At 37.9% G+C, this 20,205-nt stretch overlaps 1 protein-coding gene across 1 annotated transcript in view; it reads right to left on the bottom strand.

The window, feature by feature from the left end:
- Nucleotides 1-1,399: 1,399 nt before the first annotated feature.
- Nucleotides 1,400-20,205, bottom strand: part of MELK (maternal embryonic leucine zipper kinase) — a 66,133-nt gene continuing 47,327 nt past the window's right edge. The window contains exons 13-17 of the mRNA XM_052645114.1: nucleotides 13,131-13,362; nucleotides 9,827-9,923; nucleotides 7,514-7,682; nucleotides 4,294-4,397; nucleotides 1,400-1,602 (exon numbers count right to left, since the gene is read on the bottom strand). Of these exons, the coding sequence (XP_052501074.1) occupies nucleotides 1,425-1,602; nucleotides 4,294-4,397; nucleotides 7,514-7,682; nucleotides 9,827-9,923; nucleotides 13,131-13,362 (780 nt within the window). The 3' untranslated portion in view covers nucleotides 1,400-1,424. The remainder of the gene's footprint in view (nucleotides 1,603-4,293; nucleotides 4,398-7,513; nucleotides 7,683-9,826; nucleotides 9,924-13,130; nucleotides 13,363-20,205) is intronic.

Genomic DNA, 20,205 nt, shown 5'->3' with positions numbered 1-20,205 from the left:
CCCCATTCTGGTACTCTTGCCTGGAAAATCCCATGGACGGGGGAGCCTGGTAGGCTGCAGTCCATGGGGTCGCTAAGAGTCAGACACGACTGAGCGACTTCACTTTCAGTTTTCACTTTCATGCATTGGAGAAGGAAATGGCAACCCAATCCAATGTTCTTGACTGGAGAATCCCAGGGAGTGGGGAGCCTGGTGGGCTGTCATCTATGGGGTCGCACAGAGTCGGACACAACTGAAACGACTTAGCAGCAGCAGCCCTTTTAATGGGCTTCCCAGGTGGCCCTAGTGGTAAAGAACCCACCTGCCAATGCAGGGACGTAAGAGATAGGGGTTCGATCCCTGGGTCAGAAAGATCCCCTGGAGCAGGGAAGGGCAACCCACTCTAGTATTCTTGCCTAGAGAATTCCACGGACAGAGAAACCTGCAGAGTTATAGTTCATAGGGTCACAAAGAGATGGAGATGACTGAAGTGACTTACACATACACAACCTGCTAATAGACTGAACTTGAGTTTATTAGACAGTTTGATATTCAGTCCTAGAACCTAATGCTTATAAGCACTTAGCAAATGTTTACTGAACAAATGAATGATAAGACATTTCCTCACTACTGACTAGAAACACTGCTATTTTTTTCTCCAACTAGTTTAACTTGTAAATCCATACAAATATAACTTTAGTGTTGACCTTTAGAGACCAGTAAAATGGAATAAAAAGACAAGTTTGAGGCCAACCTTGAGACTTATGGAAAATTACTATAAAGTAACATTTCATGGGGGTTCATAGTTCAGATACTTATCATTGTTGACTGAACACACTTACTGAAGTCAACACTCTTTTATTCAACATATTAAATGTGTTGTTTAACTCTGGTAACCACAGCTGTGACTTAGTTAACGATCTCAATAAATCCTACTTAAATCAGAGACAGGAAAAATTATGCAAATGAATTCTTATCTGTTTTTCTGCCCAAGGCATATTTGATAACAGATAAAACATACTCCAAATAGTCTCTACTTAATAGTCAAGAAGCCATTTGAGGTTTTATTTGGATCAAAATTAAATACAAAGAAGAGGAGAAGCCTGCTATGTTCACAAATGATTTTATTTCAGAAAGAAATTACACATTAAAAAGAAGATATAGTTAAGAGCTTACATTCATGTATGGAAGTGACTCTAAGAAAGTAAACAGTTATTAAATATATAAAGCACATGATTTAAAAAGACAGTAATAGATAATAACAGATGGGCTTGCCTTAGGTTCACCCACAAAATAGTGTCTTTTGTCTAAAAACAAAGACATTGGTCTTTGAGACAGCTCTTTAGACATGAGTTTGTACTTCCAGTGGACTTGAAAAAATCAAACCAATCACACCAGGCTCCACATAGGCTGTGTCATCAAGTAGAATGGAAAACATCCATCAATTAAACCTTGCAGCTAGATAGGATGTCTTCCACTAATCTCTTGTAAACCCAGGCATCACCCTTAAGCCGCTGCCTCCTGATACCCACCACATCGGGTTTTTGAAGCTGGCACACTTCTAGTTCAAACTGCATTGTCACTTTGCCAAAATCTGACTGTGTTTGACACTTCAGTGTATAGCTGTGAAAAACAAGATAAGAAGCCAGTTAGTAGGAGAATCATGAATATTCTGTATAATACAAGAGATTTCTAAGCCTCTAGGAGGCCAGTGGGAAAATGAACCATGATTTCATATTAAGCAAGGTAGTACTGTTTACAGTTTCCAGATGACCTAGCTATGCATTAGTGATGGAGTATGACTAGTGTTTTCCCAAAAGCTGAAACAGAATCTTAAAAAAAAAAAAAAAAAGCTGAAAAGGCTTTATCAGAATTCTCCCTTGCTCCAAAGAAAAGTGCTTTATTCATAGCTATACAAACCATTCATGCTTAAGAAATCTTTTGGCATCCTTTATGCAGCTCTTTCAATGGTGTAACCTGTGAACATTAGGCCATTTCCACAATGTTCACAACAAAAGAAAGCAGAAGGAAGATGAAGAATATTTTATTTTGTGCACTTCATCAGAACTTCTGTCTTTCATATAAATTAAGCTGAAGCCACCAACCTGTTAGTAAGAAACACGTTTTTGAGGTTTTTCTAATAGTGAATGTGAAAGTTGTTCAGTTGTGTCCAACTCTTTGCAACCCCATGGACTATATAGTCTGTGGAATTCTCCAGGAGTGGGTAGCCCTTCCCTTCTCCAGTGGGTGGACCTTCTCAACCCAGGGATAGAACCCAGGTCTCCCACTTTGCAGGCAGATTCTTTACCAGCTGAGCCACAAGGGAAGCCCGATTTTCTAACAGTAATAAGAGGTTATGATCATTATAACACTTTAGGGCAGAATTATAAAATATATCACTCTTTTTCTTACTTGTGTCCTTTGGGGCTTGATCTATTAAAAATAAGCAGTCAATACCAGAAATGCCATAAGGTATACCCTGTAGTTAAGATTCCTGATGGGAAGATGAAGCACAGAGCAATGTAGTCACATCAAAGATAAAACGTGATTCTTCTTCATTGGAAAAAGATAGTAATGGAATATAACAGAGATTAGTGACACCACACCACTGAAAAGTTCATTATTCTGCTTTGTCACAAAGAAAGTAAAAACAGGTAAGATAAAAAGAAAAATAAGGGATCAAGGCAGACCTTTGGGTGGATCAGGAAGTTCAAGGAACAGATTATTGGTTAGTAGCCAGTTAATGATCTGACAGATTGTATGCTAAAGGAAAAATAATTGAAAGCTTTCTCATATAGATTCGTTCATGAGAGGTTCTGCAACTGTGAATAAACCCCAAGCATGAAGAGCAAGTCAGGGTTAGATGTGTTCTAATGACATCTGAAGAAGAAAGCCAGGATTCACATAAGGAGTGCTTGCCAACACTTAGAGATAGTGAAAAGTAAAATTACTGTTGCAAAAGATTCTTTCTTAAAATCTTCTCTCTATTGACTGTTCCATTTAAATATTTTTGTTAATTTATTAGTGGCTCTTCTTTGTCATTGTTCAGTCACTAAGTCATGTCTAACTCTTTGTGACCTCATGGACTACAGAACACCAGGCTTCCCTGTCCATCTCTATCTCCCAGAGTTTGCTAAAATTCATGGCCATTGAGTCAGTGATGCTATCCAACCATCTCATCATCTGTTGCCCCCTTCTCCTTTTGCCTTCAATCTTTCCCAGCATTGGAGCCTTTTCCAATAGGTCAGCTCTTTGCATCAGGTAGCCGAAGTATTGGAGCTTCAGCACCAGTTCTTCCAATGAATATTCAGGGTTGATTTTCTTTAGGATTGACTGGTTTGATCTCCTTGCAGTCCAAGGGACTCTCAAGAGTCTTCTCTAGCACCACAATTTGAATGCATCAATTCTCTGGCACTCAGCCTTCTTTATGGTCCAACTCTCACATCTGTACATGACTACTGGAAAAACCATAGCTCTGTTGGCAAAGTGATATCTCTGCTTTTTAATACACTGTCTAGGTTTATCATAGCTTTCCTTCCAAGGAGCAAGAGTCTTTTAATTTCATGGCTGCAGTCATGTCCACAGTGATTCTGGAGCTCAAGAAAACAAAACCTGTCACTGTTTCAATTTTTCCCCCCCTTCTATTTGCCATGATTTTAGTATTTTGAATGCTGAGTTTTAAGTCAGTTTTTTCATTCTTCTAGTTTAGTGCTTTCATTCTTCTGTTAGTGCTTTAAAAATGAAATTTTAGAGAGACATAACTAAGTGGAAATGCTTAGAAATATGAACATCTTAAGTAACCAGAAGCATTCTGGCTGTCCAAACCATGAGATCATGACCCAGGAGGTTTTGATGGCAGTTCACTCAACAGTGGGAAAGAGAAAAAGTGACATACTTTCTAAAGTACTGAAAACCAATCCTATCACATAGACATCATAAAGAGGAGTGTATATATATATATCCTTGATTTGTTTGAGGTATCTCATAAATTTAGATTACAATTCAGAAATATTATTGTTAAGCACAACATTAAAGAAAAATAGAAGAAGCAAAAGAAAACTGGAAGAAATTCAGATTTTTCTATTTTGAAAAGTCTAACTTTGAAAGCGGTGACAATATGGTCACTTAAAAAACTTCTAAAGCCCATATAAAACAAGAGAGAATAAATTATAAACACAGACATTATCATAAAAGCTTTTTTGGAAAAAATGAGATGGAAGAAATACATATTTTTAATAAGGGGAGAGGGGACTCAACCTATATTTTCTCAAAGTTCAAAAGACATCAAGTAATAGATACAAACATGCTTCTTACCCCTTCTGTACAAAGTCAACATGCTTCTTTGGAAGAACAGACATTATTTCATTCAAGAGTTGATCTGGATTCACTAATCTGGTTGTAGTCACATTATAGTGAGGCTTAAAAAAGAAAAAGGAGGGGTGAGAAGTAAATCCTTACATCAACACAAAGACCATCCTACCTGATTTAGAGATCCCCAATATAGTACCATTTCAAGTGGAAATATTTCAAGACAAACAGAATTTACAATCAACTCTTAGTAAGTTGGACTGAGATGGTACTGGGAGAGCCTAGAGAAATCATGTTTATTAGTAATAACCTCCATATCATCAATTTTTATACTTGCATCTTCCTCTCCTACCAGGTTTTTAAATAAGTAAATAAATATTGAATAATGTCTATTTCTCCGAGCTCTACCTATTTCCCCCTTCCTACACTGTGATAAAGATTCCTGCAGTGTAAACTGTGAGAAAAAAATGCCCTAGGAAATTTCACTTGTATATAGTTGGATGTGTTTCCTTAATTCTTTCTTGATTACTTAAGGAATTTTATAGAATCTCAGGACCTGATTCTATGAAAATTCTATGAAGGAATGAATATAACAGGTTTCCCTCATTCACTCACAGCATATTTCTCAGAAATAATTTCATTCCTAATTGGTAACTGTCTATCCATTCATCCAGCAACTATTTATTGAAGGCTTACTAGGTGCCAAGCACTGTTTTAATAGGTCCCAGAGACAGACAAGAATCTCTGCCTTCCTACTACTACCTTTATTGTCAAACAAAATTATACCTTCTATGTCTTTAAGATTTCAGTTCTTTTTATAAATAACAAAATGCTGAGGTTGGAAAAGACCCCACTACCTTACTTTTCAAATGAAGAACCTATGACCCAAAGAAGAAATTTAAGTTTCTTAAGATGGGGTTTCCCAAAATGTGATAAAAAAAATTATAACTGGACTTATAACTCTAAGTGGCACATGTATACTTTTTTTGGGTCACACTGCATAGCATGCGGGATCTTAGTTCCCTGACAAGAGTTCAAGACTGTACCCCGTGCAGCAGAAGTACGGAGTCTGAACCACTAGACCACCAGGGAAGTCCCCAGATAAACATTTTTACGTATTTGTTCCAATCTGATTTAGAAAAATATAATTAGCAAAAACTAATAATATATGATTTCCTTTTAAATAAATACAAGCTTTTAAAAAGTCATCTTGATTGTGGTGGTTTCGCAAGTGCATTCTGCATGCCAAAGTATATGAATTGTACATTTTTAATATATGCAGATTATTGCATGTCAATTATACCTCTAAATCTATTTTAATTCTGCATCATAGAATGCTCACTTTGGCAGCACATATACTAAAATGCATCATATAAAGAAAGTATCAGAAAAATTACAGTGTAGATTATACACTGATATGCCGATATAAAGGTGACTGTCAAATGACTGGAGTTCAGGAACCTCAGTTTCAGGTTATAAGAGGAACAAGAGGCACAGCTATGACAAGCTCCTCTGTCTCTTGGTTTCCAACTCAGGACTTTTTCACCAAATTAACTTGGTCTTTTCAAGATAATAACAAACTACACACTTTCAAATCACAATTCAAGTTATTCCTTTTGTAAAATAAAGAAGTGCTCTTGTTTTATCTATTTAAAATTCAGATTTTTAAAGACTCCTTCCTAAAAGAGGGTTTAACTACATATGGTTTGTTATCTCAAAAAACTAAGGTGTTCTTCGTACCATCTTTTATCTTTTTTTTGCCCCATCTCACAGCTTGTGGGATCCTAGTTCCCCAAGGGATCAAACCTATGTTCCCTGCAGTGGCACCACTGGACCACCAGGAAAATCCCTTTGTACCATCCTTTTAATTTTCTGTAAGTTTATAATTTTTAACTTAACAACCAGGTGGAAAAATGAGGCTAATCTCCGAAAACAAGTCCTTCAGTTCTGAAAAACTTTAAAGATCCAAAGTTAGATAAAGTTTCAGATGTTCAGATGTGCTAATTAGAACTGTGGTTCTGCTACACTGGGGTTAAAATGCTCAAAACTGACAAAAATAATGATACTTGACACTGGAACACCTTATATCAATAAAGCATTTCACATGCAATGTAGCATTTCATACAGTCTTGTTTACATATCCCAACTCTGTGAAGCTGCCAGAGACATTCTCTCGTTTTTACAAATAAAGACATTGAGAAAGTCAGAGATAAAATGATTTAGCCAAGCTACACTGTATGAAGCTGAGGCTATAACCCAGGTTTCTCATTCCCATCTTGTCATTTTTCTCCTACATTCTGGAAGCACTGGGAAATACCTAGAAAGCCAGTATCACAGCAGCTCCTACTGAAAAATGCATTCAAGTTCCAAACAATTTACATAGGTGAACATTTCAAGGATGTTATCCATTAGTATTTGATAACTGCTTAGCATCTCAATAATGTATATAATTGGACAAGTTTCCTTAATCTTCTTTATTTACTGTTCTCATAGAAATGACATGTGATTTTCATAATCCCAGTGTCAGGGTTTGAAATATCTCACAACTGTCTCCAACTAGAGAAATCTCAGAATAAAAGGATAAAATATGCCTAATAAACAGTCATATGAAACATAAAACTCCAGTGAATTATGTAAGTTCTACCAGGTAACAGATACTAATGGAGAAGTCCTATCTTCTCTCACTTTAAGGCAGAACATAAATGAGATCTCAACATTCTCCCCTGAAGCACCCAGCCTCCCTTCTGGGCCTGTTGCTATTCTTCTCACACACACCACACTCAAAGTTCAAATTAACTTCCCCTGCATTCAAATATTTTGTGAGGGCCTACAAATGCACCCATGTGTCAGGGACTCTTCTGTGTACCAGAAATAGGACAGCTGAGCACAAGTTCCCACCCTTAAGACAGTTCCTCATACACGCCCCATGCTTCCTCGTCTCCATGTTGCCTCTGAGATTAATCCCCCTACCTGGACTTGAATATTTAAATTTTAGTTATTTGTCCACCCAAAAGACCAACTGTATGTAATCTACCTCTGCATTAAGCCCACTGCATAGTAACATATATATTTTAGGTGCTCAAAAAATATGTACGTATTAGCTAAACAGATGAATAAGTAAATTAAAAATACTAATCAATTCACGCATTCAGTACTTTTGAAAAAAAAATAGTACAATTAGCAGTCAGCTTCTAAAATCCATATTAAAGAATTCCAGTCCACCTACCTTTAGTCTTCTTGGCCCATCTTTGACAGAGCCTTTCCTTTTGCTCCTGGTAAGCACTGTGATAACCTTATCCAACCCCTTCTCGAGGCTCCCAAACACTTTGGTTCCTTTTCTTTTTGGAGTTTCCTCTACATGTACTTGGTTGAGATTGAGTTCTACTGAGCGACACCTAAGGGGAAAAAACCCAAAAACCTCATGAGTAGGAGCTGCACTTCCACCTGTTGGCCCCTCACAGAGGTGCTTTTGTCATGCCTGATAGGTGCCAGGTATGCCCAGGCCAGACCATCTTATTCTTCTTCAGGGAGCACGAAAGCCATCTCCCACCCAAATGCAGCCATCACCTGTCCCCCGAGCCAAATGCCAAAATTATTTTTCCCTACCTTTTTTATTTTTAATGTCAAATCTGTAGAAGAGTTGAGCAAAATACATAACCACCACCCACATATCCTTCTAGATTAATATTATATTTTGTCACATTTGCTTTCTTTATGTATCAGTTCAGTTCAGTTCAGCTGCTCAGTCGTGTCCGACTCTTTGCGACCCCATGAATCGCAGCACACCAGGCCTCCCTGTCCATCACCATCTCTCGGAGTTCACTCAGACGAGTGACGCCATCGAGTCAGTGACGCCATCCAGCCATCGAGTCAGTGACGCCATCCAGCCATCTCATCCTCTGTCGTCCCCCTTCTCCTTCTGCCCCCAATCCCTCCCAGCATCAGAGTCTTTTCCAATGAGTCAACTCTTTGCATGAGGTGACCAAAGTACTGGAGTTTCAGCTTTAGCATCATTCCTTCCAAAGAACACCCAGGGCTGATCTCCTTTAGAATGGACTGGTTGGATCTCCTTGCAGTCCAAGGGACTCTCAAGAGTCTTCTCCAACACCACAGTTCAAAAGCATCAGTTCTTCGGCGCTCAGCTTTCTTCACAGTCCAACTCTCACATCCATACATGACCACTGGAAAAACCATAGCCTTGACTAAACGGACCTTTGTTGGCAAAGTAATGTCTCTGCTTTTGAATATGCTATCTAGGTTGGTCATAACTTCTCTTCCAAGGAGTAAGCGTCTTTTAATTTCATGGCTGCAGTCACCATCTGCAGTGATTTTGGAGCCCAAAAAGATAGTCTGACAGTGTTTCCACTGTTTCCCCATCTATTTGCCATGAAGTGATGGGACCAGATGCCATGATCTTCGTTTTCTGAATGTTGAGCTTTAAGCCAACTTTTTCACTCTCCTCTTTCACTTTCATCAAGAGGCTTTTTAGTTCCTCTTCACTTTCTGCCATAAGGGTGGTGTCATCTGCATATCTGAGGTTATTGATATTCCTCCTGGAAATCTTGATTCCAGCTTGTGCTTCCTCCAGCCCAGCGTTTCTCATGATGTACTCTGCATATAAGTTAAATAAGCAGGGTGATAATATACAGCCTTGATGTACTCCTTTTCCTATTTGGAACCAGTCTTTATGTATATATAATAAATATATTAAAAATAAGCCATCAAAGTAACCCATCTGAAGATATCACAACCCTTTATTCTAAAACACTTCAATACACATCAATGTGTCAATATTTCCTACATAACCACAATCTCATTATATCAAGAAAGTGAGTAATAATGCCATGTGTGCACGCTCAATCATGTCTGACTCTTTGCTTCTGTTAGTAGACATCTATACTCCATTGGCAGAAGTGCAGGGAAAGATGGGCCTCAGCACAGGAACCCCGGCCCCAGCCTCCCAGCCAGCTGTATTTTTTTTACTTTATTTATTTATTTTTGGCTGTGCTGGGTCCGCACTGGGACACGGGCTTTTCTCTGGTTGTGGCGAGCAGGGGCTACTCTCCAGTTGCAGTATACAATCTTCTCATTGCGGTGGCTTCTCTTGTTGGGGAGCACAGGCTCCAGGGCTCACAGGCTTCAGTAGGTCCAGTTCCCAGGATCTAGAGCACAAGCTCAATAGTTGTGGTTCACAGGCTTAGCTGCTTTGCAACATGTGGGATCACCCCAGATCAGGGATCAAATCCATGTTCCCTGCACTGGCAGGGGGATGCTTTACCTCTGAGTCACCAAAGAAGCCCCTGCTGTATTTTAAGTTAAGGTGTCAATCCTACTGCTGATGAGTCTCACAACTGCCCCCTGAGGAAGGCAGTGTCAACATCCTCAGTAATGACCACAGACTATGTTTATACACACATTCCTACAGTCCCTGACAGAATTCACATGCTGGTTTACTTTAATTGGGTTTATCATATATGAAAAAAGGAAATCTGGTTACTTACACTGAAGAGCAAACGAGTCTTAAAAACTGAACACTTACCGCCTCTCAGGGCTAATGACTCCTGTTATTAACTTCTCTGTTCCTGTCGAATTTACTGGCATTTTAATTGGGGTTTCTTTCAGGAACTGGTTTCCAGCTATTAGAAAAACAACAAATACAAACCATATGTAGTTTACACGCTATGGTTTCAAAATTTTTATCAATAATGCATGTATCACCTCATTCACTGGCTCAGAAATATTGTAATCACTTGCCCAGTGATGTCAACGTGCTAATTCTTTAAAGAAATGTTTCCATGAGATTTATAATAAAAACAAAATCATTTTGCTTTACAAGTGTGACTCTGCTTTTTCTTCACTGTAAAACTGAGGCCATGCTTACGATTTTGTTATAAATATCACATGAAAAATCTAAATAGAATATATAAATAATACTTTATGATTACTGATTCTCCTTTCTATAAATAAAAGTCAATCTGTATTTATACCTTTAATTGATATATTACTGAGAGGTATTAACTCAATTCATAGCCCTTTCAACTTCTGTCAGGCAAAGAGAACAGTCCCCTGTGAAAGCTGACAAGTTATTAAAGAGGTTGCGAGCTTTAGTTATTTTTATACTCCATATTCCAGAATTTGGGGTTCTATTCTAGCAGTGTATTTGTAACTGATATAGTTTGCAACAAACCTGCATTAGCAATCTGGCTACTGTTAATTAGCTAACTTTTTGTTCATGATCTAAAAGTTGTATACTGCTTAGAAATATAAGATACCAAGGTTGTAAGAGATCAGGGGTTTTGTTTTATTTATGACTATATAGCATTACTCTCACTGGTTCCCCAAGAACAAGAAAATAAGATTAATCAACAATACCTATGAAAACAATATTCATCTTTGTGTACTGAGGGCTTCTACTACCATACATAGTTACCCTTCAACAAACTCTCATTAAATGGACTAGACAGGATTCAGAAAAATAAAACTAATTCTTAGGTCAAAAAATGACTCAGAGGGACTGCCCTTTTGATCCAGTTGCTAAGACTCCATGCTTCCAATGCAGGTGGCTCAGGTTTGATCCCTGGTCAGGGAATTAGATCCCACATGCTGCAATGAGGACCCAGAGCAGCAAAATAGTAATAAAAAATAAATATTAAAAAAATGACTCAGAGCAAAAGTAAAATACAAAGTGCTGATGGAGGCTATCAGTTGGGGCTTTGGCCACTGCTTCTCTTGGCAGCCCTTATGTTTAAAGAAAAATGGCCAAAAATAGCTTCTGACCAATGTAATCTCTCACAGGGACAAGATATGTAAATTAATGACACTTTAAGATTATAAATTCTAAGCTACCTATATTTTCAAAACTTTCAGAATTACATAAATTTTTTATTGAAAGTCAATAATAGAAGGGACTATTTTTTTTTAATAATTTTTTTTTAGAAAGCCCTGAATGGGTTACGATGAGTTAAAGGTCCATTCTAGTTCCCTACTCAACCTCACAACTCACAAAGGCCCTTGTAGGTATATTAAGAGAAATAAGAGAAGAGAAAGAGATACAATGCAACAGCAGCAATTACTGTGTGCAAATATTATCTCATTAACACTCATAAATAACCACAGGCTTTCACACATCACACCAAACCAGCCTCATGATTTTAGGGAAAGTGTTGATTCAACTGGATAATGCTATCAACAGAACTTCCAGCAAATATTCTCACCAAGTGTTTCATAATATCTTTATGTACAAGAAGCAGACTCTAGAACTGGCTATCAGTTAGTCAGTTAGCAAACTGGAAACACAATGGCAGGATGTGGGCAGCCATTCACAAGACAATGTTTCCCAGTGTAGGTTCATTAAGATTTTAACCTAACACACACGTAGGTCACAATTGCTGGAAAGAAAACTAATAAAGTTTAGGTGTCATTTCTTTAAAGTGACAAAGACTAGATCACAGTAAATAAAATCCCTTCAGGCTGTCTCTAATTTATTCATTTCTTCATTCAACAGAAATGGCCCCCATTATATACCAGGCACTAGGTTTCCCCCAGGTGGCACTAGGGGTAAAGAACCTGCGTGCCAATGCAGACATGAAAGACACAGGTTTGATCCCTGGGTCAGGAAGATCCCCTGGAGGAGTGCATGGCAACCCACTCCAGTATTCTTGACTGGAGAATTCCACAGACAGAGGAGCCTGGAGGGCTACAGACCAGGGGGTCACAAAGAGTCACGCAGACTGAAGCAACTTGGCAGGCATGCAGGCACCTAGTAGGTACAAGATACCAAGTATGGCTCCAGCTAGGTACTATGCCATGTCACAGTAAAGCAAGACAGAGGCTACTCTCATGACACTGTCTCACCCTGGTGAGACCTTGTACTAGAAAACTGGATTCAGTTCCAGGCACTATGTTTTAAACGGAGTGACACAGTAGAATGTGCCCAGATAAGATCAGCTATGAAAACACTGAGATGTCACCAAGGAAACAGCTTGAATAATTGGTGATGATTAAAATGAAGAGGAAATCAAGGTAAATGAGACAGCTGTAATATGGACACAGCTCTAGGTATCCGGAAGGGCATCAGTAATAGAACAGGCAGAACAGGATCAGACACCAGAACTGGAGCTCCAGACGAGTAAGAAGGGCTCAGCAAAGACTTGAACGGAGTCATTCCATTCGGGGGCAGAGGGGCAAGCAAGGTCTCAGCCGACATGTACAACCTTGGGCAGATCCCTTCACTCATCTGAGTCTCAGCTTCCTCCGTTGTAAAAAGGGTACTAAATCGTTTCAGTCATGTCTGACTCTGTGCGACCCCATAGATGGCAGCCTACCAGGCTCCCCCATCCCTGGGATTCTCCAGGCAAGAACACTGGAGTGGGTTGCCACTTCCTTCTCCAATGCATGAAAGGGAAAAGTGAAAGTGAAGACGCTCAGTAGTGTCCAACTCTCAGCGACCCCATGGACTGCAGCCCACCAGGCTCCTCCATCTATGGGATTTTCCAGGCAAGAGTGCTGGAGTGGGTTGCCCTTGCCTTCTCCGTGTGAAAAGGGTAGGGGGATTAAATCAGCTATAACTTGCCTTTCACCTTTGATATTCTATGATGCTATGATTCAACTCTATAAATGTGGGAAAGAGAAAAACTTAATAACATTTGAGAAAAACCTGAAGTTGATTAATATGCTTTCATTCCAGCTAATGCAAATAACATATGCTTAAAAAACAGCCTGGCTTCTCCTATAATTCCTGAGGGCAATGCTAGCCATTTCTGATCTGCTATATGTTTATTTAGCATGGTAAGAAGAAGGAATTTCGAGATATTTTGCTTCTGTTTAATCTAAACAGCAAATACCTTTTGAGGGTGTACTGTAATGATTTGGTGTAGTGAGTATTTCTCTTTTATACTGGTTCTTATTAACTGGAGTCTTTGGCTCAGGAAATACAAAGCACTCTTCATTCTTTACAGCAGACTTAGGAGTATACACATTTTCTTTGTTCTTTAATTTATTGGCAGATGCCCTGCATAATACTGGAGTTAATGATGTAGATTCCAGGCCATTTGATTCTGTCCAATGCTTGGCAAACTGGAAAAAAAAAAGTTACTGGATAAAGCACACTGAAGAAGAAAAGTCAATTTCTTTACAACATGCCTTAATCATTTGCAAATTACCTTGCACCATTTTTATTAAAATGAAACACTATCAAGAGGATATTATTGGTGATACCAGGAAATTTGAAAATGTATATTCAGTTCTCTTTAGTTAGTACATGTAGATCACTTTAGGCTGTTCTATTGACAGGTAATTTTCAACATGTTTCAAGCTGTATTTAATCAAACACACCCAGATTCTAGGCAATTGAGGATGGCCACAAATAAATCCCTAAGAATTGCCTCCCATATCTAAACTGCCAGTTTGCTTCTAATATGTACCAAGAAATAAAAGTTTAGTCAATGACCAGCATAGAAAAACTGTTCAAATGTTCTAACAGAAATGTTGCATAGAAAATATGTCTTAATCCTTTTAAATTTATGGTTGAGCTTGCAGAAAAGATAGGAAAATCCTCAGAGGTCAAATAAAAAACAGCAGCATGAATGTAGAAATGTGATCAAGTCTGAAACTGTCTGCTGCCCTAAGGGCATCTACCCACTCTCTCGCATAATCTACTGCAGGAGATGAGACCTATGCAAGGTGCTAAGTTAGAGCCAAAGCTTCCAGGTAAAGCCAGGAGGGGCCAAAACAAAAATGAAAGGGTGAATAAATTTAAACCTGCCCTGTAAAGGAGTCGGCAAAAACACCTGTCTGTCCTGGTTATGGCTCTGGTTATGTTCCTTTAACAACTGCTGAGTAACCACAGGACAGTCTTCACACAGGTTTGGAGCTCAAATTCATATCCCAGAAATTTCAGCCTTAGAATTTGATTTAAAATAGTTCTAGTCCTAAATGGTTGTATTCCAGGAACATGACAAAAGGAAACACAATTCCTATCTGAAAGAAAAGCTTCAATCCAGCACAACCCAAGACCTCAACCCTTAATCCAAGCCTCAAAGCATTCCCAAAGAGTTCCAAGAAAAATGAGCCTATTAAAAAAAATCACAAATGATACAAACACCATGAGCAAAAGTCAGGAGAAAAAATAAACAAAAGAAACAGACCCCAAAAGATGTAAGATATTAAAATTATCAAGTACAGAACATAAATATGTTCATATGTTTGAAATAATAAAAAATTTAAAACATGAAAAGGAAAATGTTAAAGCAATTTTGAAAAAGAATAAAAATCCCTAGAAATAATGCAATGATAAAAATGAAAAATTCAATGGACATGTCAAATAGCAGATAGATAGAAATGAAAAAAGAACATGAATGTGAAATAAATCTGAAACGATCTAGAATACAGCTTAGAGAGAAAGATATGGGATATATGAAAGAGAGTTTAAAATAAATGGAAGACGAAGCTCTATGGTCTGCTGCTGCTAAGTCACTTCAGTTGTGTCCGACTCTGTGCGACTCCTTAGACGGCAGCCCACCAGGCTCCTCCGTCCCTGGGATTCTCCAGGCAAGAACACTGGAGTGGGTTGCCATTTCCTTCTATGGTCTAACATATATCTATTATATGTTCCAGAAATAGATAAGAGGCAATGAAAGAGCAGTACTCAAGATATTTTCTAAAATTAATTAAAGGTACAAATCCTCAAATGCAGGAAACACAATGAATTGCAAACAAAAAGAAATCCATATCTATATTTGCCAAGTTGTACAACTCTAGAAGACACTACTCACCCAGACAGTACACCTAACAATGAGACTGCAGAACACCAAAAGCAAAGAGAAAATCCTAAAAAGAGCCAGGGAGAAAAGACTAACTAGAAAGCAACCTGACTGACACTGATTCAGTACAGTCGCTCAGTCGTGTCCAACTCTTTGTGACCCCATGGACTGCAGTATGCTGGGCCTCCCTGTCCCTCACCAACTCCCAGAGTTTACTCAAACTCATGTGATGCCATGTGATGGCATGCCAGTAGGTGATGCCATCCAACCACCTCATCCTCTGTATTCCCCTTCTCCTCCCACTTTCAATCTTTCCCAGCATTCAGGGTCTTTTCCAATGAGTCAGTTCACATCAGGTGACCAAAGTATTGGAGTTTCAGTTTCAGCATCAGTCCTTCCAATGAATATTCAGGACTGATTTCCTTTAGGATGGACTGGTTGGATCTCCTTGCAGTCCAAGGGACTCTCAAGAGTCTTCTCCAACACCACAGTTTAAAAGCATCAATTCTTCAGCACTCAGCTTTCTTTATAGTCCAATTCTCACATCCAGACATGACTACTGGAAAATCATAGCTTTGACTAGACAGACCTTTGTTGGCAAAGTAATGTCTCTGCTTTTTAATACACTATCTAGGTTGGTCATAGCTTTTCTTGCAAGGAGCAAGCGTCTTTTAATTTCATGGCAGCAGTCACCATCTGCAGTGATTTTGGAGTCCCCCAAAATAGTCTGTCACTGTTTCCATTGTTTCCCCATCTATCTGCCATGAAGTGATGGGACCAGATGTCATGATCTCAGTTTTCTGAATGTTGTAATGAGGAGTTGTAAGCCAACTTTTTTGCTCTCCTCTTTCACTTTCATCAAGAGGCTCTTTAGTTCTTCACTTTCTGCCATAAGGGTGGTATCGTCTGCCTATCTGAGGTTACTGATATTTCTCCTGGCAATCTTGATTCCAGCTTGTGCTTCCTCCAGTCCAGCATTTCTCATTATGTACTCTGCATGTAAGTTAAATAAGCAGGGTGACAATATACAGCCTTGACATACTCCTTTCCCTATTTGAACCAGTCTGTTGTTCCATGTCCAGTTCTAACTGTTGCTTCTTGACCTGCATACAGATTTCTAAGAGGCAGGTCAGATGGTCTGGTATTCCCATCTCTTGAAGAATTTTCCAGTTTGTTGTGATCCACATAGTCAAAAGCTTTGGCATAGTCAATAAAGCAGAAGTAGATGTTTTTCTGGAACTCTCTTGCTCTTTCGATAATCCAGCAGATGTTGGCAATTTGATCTCTGGTTCCTCTGCCTTTTCTAAATCCAGCTTGAACATCTGGAAGTTCATGGCTTGGAGAATTTTGAGCATTACTTTGCTAGCATGTGAGATGAGTGCAATTGTGCAGTAGTTTGAGTATTCTTTGTCATTGCTCTTCTTTGGGATTGGAATGAAACTGACCTTTTCCAGTTCTGTGGCCACTGCTGAGTTTTCCAAACTCGCTGGCAAATTGCTGACACTGATTACTCAATGGTAACCACAGAAGCAGGAAGACAGTGGAGGAGAAGGAAATAGCAACCCACTCCAATATTCTTGCATGGGAAATCCCATGGACAGAGGAGCCTGGTGGGAGACAGTTCACGGGGTTGGACATGACTTAGCAACTAAACATTTCTTTATTAATTAAAAAAAAAACTATCTCTAGGAGAATGGGGTGGGGGGGGGGAAGAGTGGAATAATATATTCAAAATGAAGAGTGTAAAATAACTGACAAACTAGAAATCAATATACAGAGAAACTACATTCCAAAAATGAAAGTGAAAAAAGACAATTTTAGCTGATTTAGAAAGTGTTTGCCATCAATTGTGACTTCCCCTAAAGGAAATTTTAAAGCATACACTTCAGGAAGAAAAAAAATAATTTTAGAATGAAGGATTTGAGAGATAAGAAGGGTAAGTAAATGAAGGGAAATGTGAGTCAATCAAAACAAATATCAATAGCATTACATTCTAAAAATGTAATTTATGAAGTTGAAAATGTATAGAACCAAAAAAAATTGTACCACAGTTATGCAAAATTAACTACTGGAGGAAAATGAGTGAAAGGTCCATGGGACCATAGTATCCAGTGATTTTATGCCAAAACATTTTAAAACTTAAATGAAATGGACACTTCTAGAAAAACAAAATTCACCAAACTGACAGAAGAAATTGAAATACTGTGTAGTCCTATAAACACAAAAGAAAACTGAATCAGTAGTTGACTAGCTTCTCACAGAAAAATTCCCAGCCCAGACAGTTACATAAGCTCCATCATACACTCAAGGAAAATATAATTAATAGCTCTTAAATACCATTTCAGGGAATAAAAAAGACTATGTTCCAAATCATTTTAAAAGACAAACTATAATCTTAATATCAATCAGATACAATTAATATAAGATGGGATGGGATGTAAGAACAGGGGAAGAAAGACTTTCACTCTTTATTCAAAATAGTTCCATAATGTTTGAATTTTTTTACAAGATGAATATACCCATGTATTACTTATACATAACAAAACTAAAATTTTCAAAAGAAAAAAAAAAGTCATTTAAGAAAGAACTGGCCAATCTCACTTAAGAACATAGAAGCAAAAATTCTAAACGAAAATTATTAGTAAACTAAGCCCAGCAACGTGTAAAAAAGAGAAATACATCATGACAAACTGGGCTTATCCAAAGGATGCAAAACTGTTCTAAAATAAAATCTATTAATATAACATATGCTACATTAACAAACGGAAAGAACAAAGCCAGATGATTATCTCAACAGATGAATTCTGTCTAAGCTTTTTTTCTGCAACTGACATTCTTAATTTTTAAGCAAACCAGGATAGATGAGAAAATTTTCTTAGTCTGAAAAATATGGGGTGGGAGGCACAGAGAAGAGAGAGGGAAAAGGGGGATGAGAGGGAAAAGGGGGATGAGAGGGAAAAGGGGGATAACAGGAAAAGGGAAAGAAGAACAGAGAAAGGGAGGGTGAAGGGGAATGAAAAAGAAAAAACAAGCACCATATTTAATGGTAAAATATTAGAAGCATCATTCTACAGTTGGGAAGAACACAGAATGTCTGCTATATTGTTAGGACTACTAAGTACAGTAATAAAATGACACTAAAGGCATGAGAGTCCCTTGGAGTGCAAGGAGATCCAACCAGTCCATTCTGAAGGAGATCAGCCCTGGGTGTTCTCTGCAAGGAATGATGCTGAAGCTGAAACTCCAGTACTTTGGCCACCTCATGCGAAGGGTTGACTCACTAGAAAAGACTCTGATGCTGGGAGGGATTGGGGGCAGGAGGAGAAGGGGACAACAGAGGATGAGATGGCTGGATGGCATCACTGACTCGATGGACATGAGTCTGAGTGAACTCCGGGAGTTAGTGATGGACAGGGAGGCCTGGCGTGCTGTGACTCATGGGGTTGCAAAGAGTCGGACACGACTGAGCGACTGAACTGAACTGAAAGGCATGAGAATTGGAAATAAAGTGACAAAACTATCATTCACAGCTGATTTTTCATAATATGTGAAAGAATATATAAAGTATAAGAATTTAAGAGTTTATGAAAGCTGTTGAATTTAAGATCAATACACAAAAATCAATTTCTTATCTATACACCAGTATTAGACAGTTAGAAAATGTGACTTTAAAAAGCCTAACATTCCCAATAGCAATAAAAAATAAAAGTACTCAGGAATAAATCTAGTAAAAGATATATAAGATCTTTTGGGAGAAATTTATAAAATTTTATCGAAAGCACTTAACTAAAACCTAATAAAAAGGAAGGTATACTATGTCTACAGATGAGGGGTTTCAGAGTACAGACCTCAATTTTTTCCCAAATTGAATCTTAGAACCAATGTAATTTCAATTTTTAAGTGTATGTAAAGTTATAAATTTATCAAAATGACTCTAATATGTACATAGAAACGCAAAGGAACAAGAAATAGCCAAGATATCCCTATAGAAGCCTAAGATGGGAGGAAATGAGCCATCCAGATAAAAGAAATATTATAAAACTGAAGAGGTAAGACAGATGGTATTGGTGCAAATAAACCAATGAAACAAAATATTTCTCAGAAGCAGACATACATATAACAACTTGATATCTGACAGAAGTGCCACTGTGAATCAGTGCAGAAAGACTGCACTTTATAATGGTGCTGGCACAACTGGTTATAAGAGGAAGAATTGATTCCCGACCTCACACCATATAAGAGAATTAATTCTCCATAGATTAAAGACTTAAATGTGAAAGGAAAAGCTTTAAAACTTGAGAAGCAATATGTGTGAATGCATTTATAACTTTTGGAGAATGATTTCTTTTAAAAGATACAAAAGTTACAAGCCATAAAGAAAAATACTGACAACTCATTAAAATTAAAATTAATGTCTCCTGCCATCAAAGTAAAAAGACAAGTGACAAACTCAGATAAGATACTTGTACACCTGCAATACACAACCAACAAAGGGTCAGAATTAAACTTAGAATTGCCTCCATACCACAAGAGAAAAGAAACAATCCAATAGAAAAATAGGCAAAAGACACAAAAAAAATCATTTCATAAAACAGGAAAAAAAGATTGGCTGATCAACATATGAAAAGATACAAACGTAATCAAAAAAGTACAAATTAAAACCACACTGAGTCTGATTTTTGAAAGATTTATCCAAATATATCATCTTTTTAACATTACTCATTTATTAGAAAGATCCTTTATCCTATGATTTGCTTAAACTCTTAAATAAATTGCACTTTAAAAGACTGTAAGTAATCCATCTAAAAAAATCAAGTTATACACATCAGTGTTGGTTACTATGCAGAGAGAATGTCATTGTGTATAGTTTCATGTAATCTGTGATAAATGTTCAGCTGTATTTTTTATTAAAATAAACTGTGTCAAGGAAAAAAAAAAACCACACTGAGGTATCACTTCACATTCATCAGATCAGAAAATATTAAATACAAAAAATATCAAGTATTGATAAGTTTGTGGAACAGGGACATTTAAATTATACCTCATTCTGTATCATGCATTGAACCTGGGCTGGCGACTCATTTCATATATGATATTACACATGTTTCAATGCCATTCTCCCAAATCATCCCACCCTCTTCCTCTCCCACAGAGTCCA

The sequence above is a fragment of the Budorcas taxicolor genome, chromosome 8 (assembly GCF_023091745.1).
Source record: "Budorcas taxicolor isolate Tak-1 chromosome 8, Takin1.1, whole genome shotgun sequence".
Lineage (NCBI taxonomy): Eukaryota > Metazoa > Chordata > Mammalia > Artiodactyla > Bovidae > Budorcas > Budorcas taxicolor.
The sequence above is the reverse complement of the archived record's forward strand: the minus strand, read 5'-3'. Positions and strand labels throughout refer to the sequence as shown.